This window comes from Tachysurus fulvidraco, chromosome 10 (assembly GCF_022655615.1).
Source record: "Tachysurus fulvidraco isolate hzauxx_2018 chromosome 10, HZAU_PFXX_2.0, whole genome shotgun sequence".
NCBI classification, from domain to species: Eukaryota; Metazoa; Chordata; class Actinopteri; order Siluriformes; family Bagridae; genus Tachysurus; species Tachysurus fulvidraco.
In genome coordinates this window covers 22813169-22823168 of record NC_062527.1, presented here as the reverse complement: position 1 = coordinate 22823168, position 10000 = coordinate 22813169, and the positions used below count along the sequence as shown (strand labels likewise).

The window sequence follows — 10000 nt, the reverse complement described above, 5'->3', positions numbered from 1 at the left end:
TTCAGTTCCACTCCTTACTTACGCCTTCTTTTCTCACTCACTCGCATAGAAATATTTCGTAAAATAAGAAAGTTTTACTGCTCTGTTTATTTTTTTTGTGATAGTTAAATTATGCTCATGATCATGATAAAAATCTAATTAACTTAAGGCATTTAGTTGCATTTAAAGTGATGTCACACCACATGACTGCCATGTCACGCCGCAGGACGGCATTTAATGTTACAAAATTTTGCTTGTCGTAAATATACCTGTATATTGTTTTTGTATGTAAAAACCTTTTTTTATTAAGTTAATATTTGTAAAATAATGCCAAAGCTCTCATGAGTTATTCCAAATGTTGCTGGATTATTTTATAGCTGCTTATATTTCATGTCTCATTTATGTTACAGTCACACCGCAGGACATTGGGCCTTTATGCCAAATGTCCTGCGGTGTGACTAACATAAATGAGACATGAAATATAAACAGCTATAAAATAAACCAGCAACATTTGGAATAAATGTGTCTTTTCTTACAACAATCATATTTAAATTAAGCAAATACAGTAATTTGCTTAATTTACATATGATTGTTATAAGAAAAAACGCATTTTAGTGAGTATTTACACTATGTTACATTACAATCACATGTCACATCAACCACCCATATCATTTGCTGTCCTATTTTGTAATAAATTATTGCCCGAGCTCTTTAGAAGTGTTTCATTTTCAAACTAATTTTGAAGGAGTGGCGTAGTGGCATTCCTTCTTGACTCAAACCTTGAATCAAATGGCCACCTTAAACAATGGGACAAATGGGACAAAGAGACAGATGATACCCTGTTCAGTCCTTTAGTACATTATTATGTTTCATTATTGGGGTGTTTAAAGAATTGATCTATTTTCAAATTAATATTTTTGAAAAAAAAGATCACTGTGCCGTACACACAAAACTACACTTGTGTGTCAAATTTGTAGTCCAGAGTCTAACCAATTAAACAAGCCCTCTCATGAGCCAATCGGTGCCCGTGGGCAGAGATAAACAGCTAAGGAACAAATCTTATGTGGAACACCCTCCGTTTGATTGACAATTGTTCCCTCCCGTAGCAATTTCATGATCCGGGACCTTTACAGCTCTTTAGCCAATAAGGAGACGATTCCAATGATATATGATATGACACATGTGTGAAGGGAGGGGCACCTGGTAGAGCGGTGGGCAAAGCTTTTATTGCGCAATTCTCGAACTTTCTCACTCTCACGCCTCAGGGTGTCAGGTTTCAGGCCTTTTTTTGCATTAGGTTTCTAGGCAAAGGGGATCTCTTTGTTATAGGCCTTTTAAATTCAGCATGCAGTCTTTTTATACAAAGTTATACAGAAAACAAGTAAACAAGCAAAAGAAAAACGCACAGACATGTCTGTAGAAAAAAAAATCATATAAATTCCATTTTTGAGTCTTTTAACTTCAAACTTTTTTTCTGTAGTAAACTAAGACATGTGGCTATGACCCTGAGTTTGTCTTTATCCCATTAGATGTGTTTACAGCATTGTATTTTAGTCAGTTTTTCAGATAAACAACTATGACGGAAATAAAAACCATCCATTTGTAGCAAGGTGACAAAAAGGGGCGGGGTCTCTAACCCTATTACGGATTGCCAATAAGCCACGCTTATTTAAAGGACAGGCGAAAGCGAAGGGCGGCTGGGGTCCTGTTAGCAATTGCCCGGTGCGCGGCTTGTAGCTGTGTGGGACCATTAGTCCCGGTATATTTCCCCCGGTATAAGTATTTTACTGTTTTTAGCATGTGATAGTTTGAAACTCAGGATCATTGTGGATTTGTTTTGCCAAGAATGTGGGTTTGATGTTCGGGACCACCGTACAGTTGGCTGGTTGGTTTCGTTTTGTTAAGGTTGTTGGTTGATGGTGACTAGTCGCTGTTCTCTTTTGGGTTTTCTTTTTTGTAAAATTGACTGCTCCCTGTGGTGAATGTATGTTAAATCCCTAGCCAGCTGGTGTTTTGTTTCTTTTCGAATTATTAAGTTTGTGTAATTTGGTTTAATGGTTGGCTAGGGGATTTTGTTTTTATTTTTATTTTTCCTTTCTCTTTTTAAGTACATTTGATTTTCTGTGTCTTCCTGTACCCTTTGGGTATACCCCTTGGGTAGCTTCCCACCAATTTGTGGGGAATCAGAGATGGGGATTGATAGAGCCCCAACAGGTTTTGTGTGCTTAATTGTGTGATGTATTGATATTGAGGGTGCATTATTAATGATTTGTGGTGGGTTTATGGGGTGGAGATTGCTGTGCTCATACAGTTTGCAGTGAAACTACTCTTCCCTGTAGGAAGCTCTATTATCTTTTGTCTGCTGAGTATACCATCTGAAGGAGGCTGCTCTGGGGGACTGTGTCTGGTCAGGGTGAACGACCCAAATTATTTTTATGTTCTGTTAAATAAAGTTTAATGTGTTTTCTATTTTATGCTTACTGTGGTGGATTTTCTTTGTATGCACCTGAGTTCCCTGGGCATTCGGGTTGCTACACATTCTAGCCTCTGTAACTCTGTGTCAGTAAGGTCTAGAATCACCCTCTTGTATCAGAAACCAGAGATTGTTTCCTTTCCAATGAGACCAGGCACACCTCTGTGTGTCAAAGTATATGGGAGCTGTACCACTTTTAATTTGGGCATGTCGTTTAGACAAAAAACATGAAATTTCATGCCTGTTTCATAACAGGTTTTAAATATTATAGTTTTAATGCATTCTGCACTAAAATGACATTATTCTTAAAAATTGCATAATTACAAGCATGTTTGTCTAGTTTCAAGACCTAACAGTATTTTTAGTGACTAGATTTAAGTTAAAATGTTCTAGATTTAATGCAATTTGCACCAAATGTAAGTATTATTCAATTCTTATAAAAAGAAAAAACTGCACAGTTTTAGGCATTTTTGTCTAGTTTTAAGATCTAATTCCATTTATTAGTGACTAGATATTTATGCTATTTTCAAGAATTTTTATCAAGTCAATTTTGCTTACCCCATTGGCAGATTTTTGTGCTTGATTCTAGTACACTTTAACTAGATTTAAGCATATCTTGCTTGTTTCAAGAGGGGCATTTTTTGCAGTGTATAATATGGGGATTGGAGGACGGATATATAATTGGATTTTAGACTTCTTGTCAAATCAGGCATTTTGTGTTAAAGTTGAAGATGCTGTATCCGATCAGCTGGATATAATAAATGGTATTCCTAAAGGGAGTGTTGTTACTGTAGCCCCATTCCGTTCAATATAATGATAAATTACCTTTGAGAATTATATCTAACTTTATGCAGATGATGGGGCCATGTGGAAAACAGGAAAAAATACTAGACAAGTGATTAATAAAATTCAGAATGCTATAATAAAAGTAGAGAAATGGACATATGATTTGGGATATAAAATGTCAGTTGGTCAGACTGGTGCAGACTGGTCTTTACAAGGAGTGTTTGCCTGATTTTTTTGTCAAGCTCATTAAAGACTTTTATTATTTACATCAGCGTCCTGCATTTTGAGTCCTCACTTTCAGCCCACCCTGACAGGCAGAGAATGGAGCAGCTGGTGTAGCAGTGTTCTGTGTGGACATCCAGGTCTCTGTTTGTGACATCCAGCACAAAAAAAATCAAAGGAGTAATAGGAAGATAAAGCTGAGATAAAATCAGCTTTCTTTACAGCAGACTGTCAATTCCAGAACCCACCGACCACCACTGTTTGAGACTTACACAACAGATGAGGTTACTGGGGTTGTGACCTCTGCTCTGTGGACGAGAGCCTCTGCAGTCAACAAGAGTAAGATTTAAAATATGGGTTGGTAAAAAAGGAAACATTAGTACTAGACACTTATTTACAATGTGTTAGAGGTTTTGGGGATACAAAGAGAATGGGTTCAATTTAAATAGGTAAACCCTGCCCCCAATTCACACCTTAAGGGAGACTGAAACTACTCCTGATTAATCAGCTGAGAGAACAACAAAGACCAACACTATAAAATCAACAATGGTATAAAATATAACACAATTTAAATCACACTACTCTAGAACAAAGCAAGCAGACAAAGCAGATAGTACACTACCTTACAAGAAGACAATGTATTCAAAGAGAGTTAAAGCACACACACACACACACACACACAAACAGGATAACAACTACAAAGACCAACTACAGTGTGAGTTCTGCTGAAGGGACATTAAAGTATACAAATTGAAAACATTCATAAAGTTATTAATAAGCACTTATCTTTATTGGTAACATGTAAAGTTATGTTTATATAAAGTTATGTTAAATAATTGTACGTATTAGAAAATAAATAAAATAAATAAAGACACATTGTGTTGTTCAGTGTCTCTGTGGCTGTTCTGCGACTGTTGCGTAGGTCACACTGTCCAAATCAGGTCTTGAGTTGTTGTTTGCAGATCTGAATTTTCTTTTGTACTGAACACTGGCATAATGAATGTTTTCTTCCTGTAGAGAGATTCAGATGATAAACCAGTGTTTATTGTAAAAACATTAGCATTAGCTCAACATTTCTGTTTATTCTGTTTCACATACATTTGTTGTGTTATTTCATATTTATTTAAACACCATAACCACTTGATCTCATTTGAACCCCTTAAGCACTTTTATTGGGTAAATAATATACAACATCATAGTAATTGAGTAAGAGTTGTCATTTAATTTTTTACTAAGAAGCTGCTTGTGAAGTTCTGACATTCTGTGTACAGGAGTAGAAGTTTGTTGTGACTAGAAATTGTTATAACCAGAGATTGTTTGTATAAAATATTAGAGGTTCAGATTGAGCCGGAGAGGATTCGGCTCATAAGCAACTCTTGTTAAGGGCAGACCTTGGTACGAGTAAGATTATACTGATCAGGAGACGATGTGTATCTAGCCTATGATCTTCCATCAGTTTGAATTATGCTTAAAAAAATCTCAATGTAATGAATGATTGGGGTCCTTTTAATCCAAAATTACCCAATGCCCCTTTTCTCCACTACATTCTGAAATTGCCCGAGCACAGCCAAATAATTCTCCATACTATAGACCTGTTCTTAATTTCAAGTTTCAACACTTTAATGCAGCTTAAAATGACAATTGCCCTAAATATATGGACAGGGTTGCCAGGTTTCCCCTGACCTAAACCAAATTATAGTTACTTACTAAGTTACATCTAGCAATCAAGTGAACAGTTCATTTATAGACTCTGAGCTGTTTCTCTTGTTCGGTAATCATTGTTATCTGTGATCATGTCAGCAAGAATGAGATACAAACAACCAACAGCAGGGCCAAGCAGAGACCCTTTTAGAGGCAGATGCTCAAAGATTAAAAAGGACAGAACATGATTTACTACAGCATACAACTTTCTGATCTATAGTATACAAGTAGAACATAACATACTGCATCATATGAGTAATTTGGCAATCATTACATTAGATTAAATCTTTTTTAAACATAAACATTAAACATATTAAAACAGGAAAATCGGAAAAAAAATTAACTGTAACATTCAGAAACATGACTCCCAGAAAACAATGTATGATGGGAAAGTGCATGAAGTGGGTAAATATCAGTGGACTATTTTATGTTGTTACTGACCCATTTGGGGACTGTAGGTAAATGAAACCCCACATTTTAGACAAACGGGGGCGCTAGTGAGCCACTTAAGAGACACACCTTTGTCTGACCATTTTGTCCACACTTAACAGCCGACAAATGTGATGTGTGTGTGTCAAATTTCAAGTTAATCTAACTAAGCACGCCAAAAGCCTTAAATATGCCTGAAATAAAAGTAAAATTTGACACTATGCCATGGCAACTGTGTTTGAGATATCAAAAATCCGTTTGCAATTTCACATCTCCAATATCTCTGCGTCATGGTGGCCAAGTCTGGTCTCAATTGCATGAATCCTCTAGGAGGAGCATTTAAAAGTTTACCACATGCAGCTGTCAAAAATCCACCTTTGTGACTGACACACTTCCTGGGGCCTGTTGGTGGCGCTATACCCGGGCCTCACAATAAGCACATCGATGCGATCGGAATCCTTGGCCGAACATACACACCGCATGTCATCACAATAAGACATTTTTTGCCTTAGATAGAAGATACTTCCTATTTCTCTGAATTCTCCATAACTTAGTCGCTTCGCCATTGGCAGCACTGTTTGAGATATCAAAAATCCCTTCGCAAATAAGCAATTACAATGTCTCGGCATCATGTTCACCACAATTGATGTCAATCGCATGAATTCCCTAGGAGGACTATTTAAAAGTTCATTGCATGCAACTGTGGAAAAAAATCCACCTTTGTGACTGACACACTTCCTGGGGTCTGTCGGTGGCGCTATACCTGGGACTCACAATAAGCACATCGATCTGATCAGAGGGTGGGCGGAACAGACATAAGGGTGGGCAGAATGAACAAAAATCTGTTTTACGGAATAAGTTATTTTATTTCATGGTCGCGGTATATATCACGGAATAATAATTTTTCAGGTAAATCAACAAAAGCAACGTGCTTAATATATAATATAATATACGTGCTAGCATGGCTAATGGTTACATTTGTGTGACCCAGTTTGCAAATCACATTTGTCTGCTCTTTGTCAGCCTTTGTAAACCCGAACCACGTCCATACCACTGATGTCGCGCCTCATTTCACAACAAGTTCCTCCTCCTGCTCGGGATTGGTTTGTGGGATTTCTTTATCAGCATGCATGTCTTTCTCCATGTCTTTCTCCGTGTTTTTCTTCTTATCTACGCTTATGTGCCACTTCTCAATCATTCTCAGATTCAGGCGTGCTACACGTGAGGTTAACCACGCCCACTAATTTAAATTTCACGTTATGAAAGGAATAGAAAAATCTGTAACGGTAGGCATTTTATTCCGCAGAAACGAAATATACCGTCATACCGCCCAGACCTAGCCGAACATACACACCGCGTGTCATCACAATAAGACATTTTTTGCCTTAGATAGAAGTCACTACCTGTTTCTCTGAATTCGCCATAACTTAGTCGCCTCGCCATGGCAGCACCGTTCGAGATATCAAAAATCCCTTTGCAATTTTGCAAGTGCAACGTCTCGGCATCATGTTGACCACTTTTGGTGTCAATCGCATGAATTCCCTAGGAGGACTATTTAAAAGTTCACCGCATGCACTTATAAAACAATCCAAAATGGCCGACTTCCTGTTGGGCGGAGCTCATAGTTTAGAGTGCGAAAGTTGTTCGGGTCGATGAGATCTATATGCGTACCAACTCTCGTACATGTGCGTACATAACTGCCGATCTGTGCAAAAATGTTTTTTTTTGCATTACAGGGGGTGCTACAGAGCCCCCCTGCCATGCCCGTATTCCAGCCTTTGCCCAAACCTAGTGACACTTTGACGTGTGTGCCAAATCTCAAGAGTTTTCGAGCATGTTAAGGAACTCCAATTGGCCAATGTGTGCAAAACAAAACAAAACAAAACAAAAAAAAACGAGCAAAAACAATAGGGCTTCGCACCATTCGGTGCTCAGGCCCTAATGAGAAGAAGAAGAACACGGAGAAGAAGAAGTGTAAGAATAACAGGTATAAGACTCTGTATAATCAAGATTTTTGTATTTATTTCAGTATTTTATAAATTACAGTGTATTTTCACCTGAACTGAAAAATTAACTGGAAAAACTAAAATATAACTAAAGCTGTAGCTAGTTATATTTTATAACTAATGGGTTTTTTTTTTAGTTTTTTGATGACTGCTCTTTTATAACTACATACAACTCTATGGGTATATTACATTTACAATTACAGTATTTACACATTAAATACTCACCAAAATATAAATATAATAATACAATATTTTTTATATTAATAGTAAATTTTGTTCTGCTTTTTATACCTAATTCCACTATTTTTATTTCATTTGATAAATTGCACTATGTACTATTGTGGAATCTATATGTGAGTTTGCCTTTGCTTTTACTGACATTTTATTACAGTTAAATGTCTGAAATTGTTATCCATTACTTTGAAATTTACATTAGACCTACACATTTACATTACACCTAGCTGTTTATACCTAGAGTTTTACAAGCATAGTTTAGTCCAACACCAAGCATTTTACTGTGATACATGCCATACAACTTTGTTTATTGGAAGGAAATCATAAAAATTTCACTTTTAATTCCTTTTCTTATGCTAATATAGTCATTAATCTGTATGGTTTCATACCTTTTCACTGGAGTCAGAAGAGCGACTGCAGCATAATAAATGTAACTTTCCTGAAAGAAAATTCCATTTTCATGAATACACGATTAATATATATATATATATATATATATATATATATATATATATATATATATATATATATATATATATATATATATATATATATACAAATTTTCAACCTTAAAGTTCAACTAGTTTTACCTTGTATCCTGCAGCAAAACACACACATGCAGATGTTCATTAGAGGAATTACAATCATAGTACATAACACGATAATCCAGCAGTTCCCATTTCCCCCAACCTGGTGTGAATCTGGTGAAGGAGCAATCTTATTGCTGCCACCTAAAATACACACAGAAATTTGATAGATATTTTGAGATTGTTCATTTATTTGACAAAGATGTCAAATTTGTTAATACATAATAAATCTGATGACTGTGTGACTATGCTGGTGGTACTGTCAGGTGTCGGGAGCTACACATGTGTCACTGGCAAATGTGTTTCTAATGAATTGTACATTTATCCTTAGTCTTGAAACTTTAAAAAAAATGCGACTTTAAAACAAATTTTCTTAATACAAATAATTGTAATATTTATAATCAGTAGGTTTACTGTCTATTTTACTGTAAGAAAAACTTTCTTAATTAAAAATTTAAATTTAAATGTATCAGTAAATCTCCAGTATATTCTCAAGATAATAATATGTAACAACATGAAATAAATATTAAATAAGTCTATAAATAAATATAAAAAAAAAAACAAAGTACAGTATTAATAACCAATGTAAAGTGTTGTTACTGACCTGTAAAGTTCAGACTGATGACTTTCCCAAACTGAATGTGTCCCTTGTTTCGACCTCCACAGTAATAAAATCCCAGATCTGTGTCTCTAACTCCAATAATCACTAAACTGACTGAACTGCTGCTTTCTGTTATAGTAAAGTGACTCTTATCCTCATTATAATCAGTATAAAAGTGTTTGTCCACATTCCCTTGTGAGGTCGATATAATCTGCCTCACGCCTGCTGAGTTCTTGTGATACCACGATATCTCTGAATAATTAGTGATGTTACAGAACAGAGTGACGTTTTCTCCAGGATCAACAGATAACAGATCAGCTGAAATGTTCTGAAGGAGACTCAGACTGATGACACCTGAAAGATCAACACCACATGAAGAGAGAAGATTCATCAGCACTCTGTAAACCTAACACACAGATCACAGTACGTTACATTCATGGAGCCGCACTTAACATATAGACAATACTGTTATATTTATATCTTAATATGTTATTTATATTTAGTGACATACGGCTAAGTACGGTGACACATACTCAGAATTCGTTCTCTGCATTTAACCCATCCAAAGTCCACACAGCACAGCAGTGAACACACACACACCGTGAACACACACACGGAGCAGTGGGCAGCCATTTATGCTGTGGTGCCCGGGGAGCAGTTGGGGGGGTTTGGTGCCTTGCTCATGGCACCTCAGTCGTGGTATTACCGGCCACCGACAACCTTAGGGTTAGGAGTCAATCTCTCTAACGATTAGGCTGCGACTAATTTTGTTTTGCTTATTTAAATTGTCCAAAACTTCCATTTCAATTCAACTAACTGTTATAACTGAATGCATTAATGTCTCTTCAGCGAATGTGGACAGTCCAAAATGTAAAAAAGCTAAATAATAATATTAAAAAAAATAATGATTATAATATTAATTGATAAAAAAAATAATAAAAATTAATGAACTCACCAATCATCAGCTGTAGATTAAACCCAC

The 10000-nt window shown here is 36.1% G+C and overlaps 1 protein-coding gene and 1 long non-coding RNA gene across 4 annotated transcripts in view; both read right to left on the bottom strand.

The window, feature by feature from the left end:
* The window catches only part of LOC113653816 (M1-specific T cell receptor alpha chain-like), a 39055-nt gene that overhangs the window by 28840 nt on the left and 215 nt on the right, over positions 1–10000 (bottom strand). The window contains exons 1-2 of one of the 2 annotated variants that reach the window (XM_047820008.1): positions 9974–10000; positions 9022–9424 (exon numbers count right to left, since the gene is read on the bottom strand). The exon at positions 9974–10000 is cut by the window's right edge and continues 215 nt beyond it. In XM_047820008.1, coding sequence (XP_047675964.1) covers positions 9022–9409 — 388 coding nt within the window. In that variant the 5' untranslated portion in view covers positions 9410–9424; positions 9974–10000. The remainder of the gene's footprint in view (positions 1–9021; positions 9425–9973) is intronic. The other variant, XM_047820006.1, reaches the window with a different exon arrangement.
* Positions 4224–7056, bottom strand: LOC113653830. 2 transcript variants are annotated; one of them, XR_003443178.2, is made up of 2 exons: positions 6994–7056; positions 4224–4471 (listed from the first exon to the last, which is right to left on the bottom strand). It is a non-coding gene; the product is annotated as an uncharacterized LOC113653830 (long non-coding RNA). The 2 variants fall into 2 exon arrangements; XR_007144209.1 differs by lacking the exon at positions 6994–7056 and adding an exon at positions 6642–6984.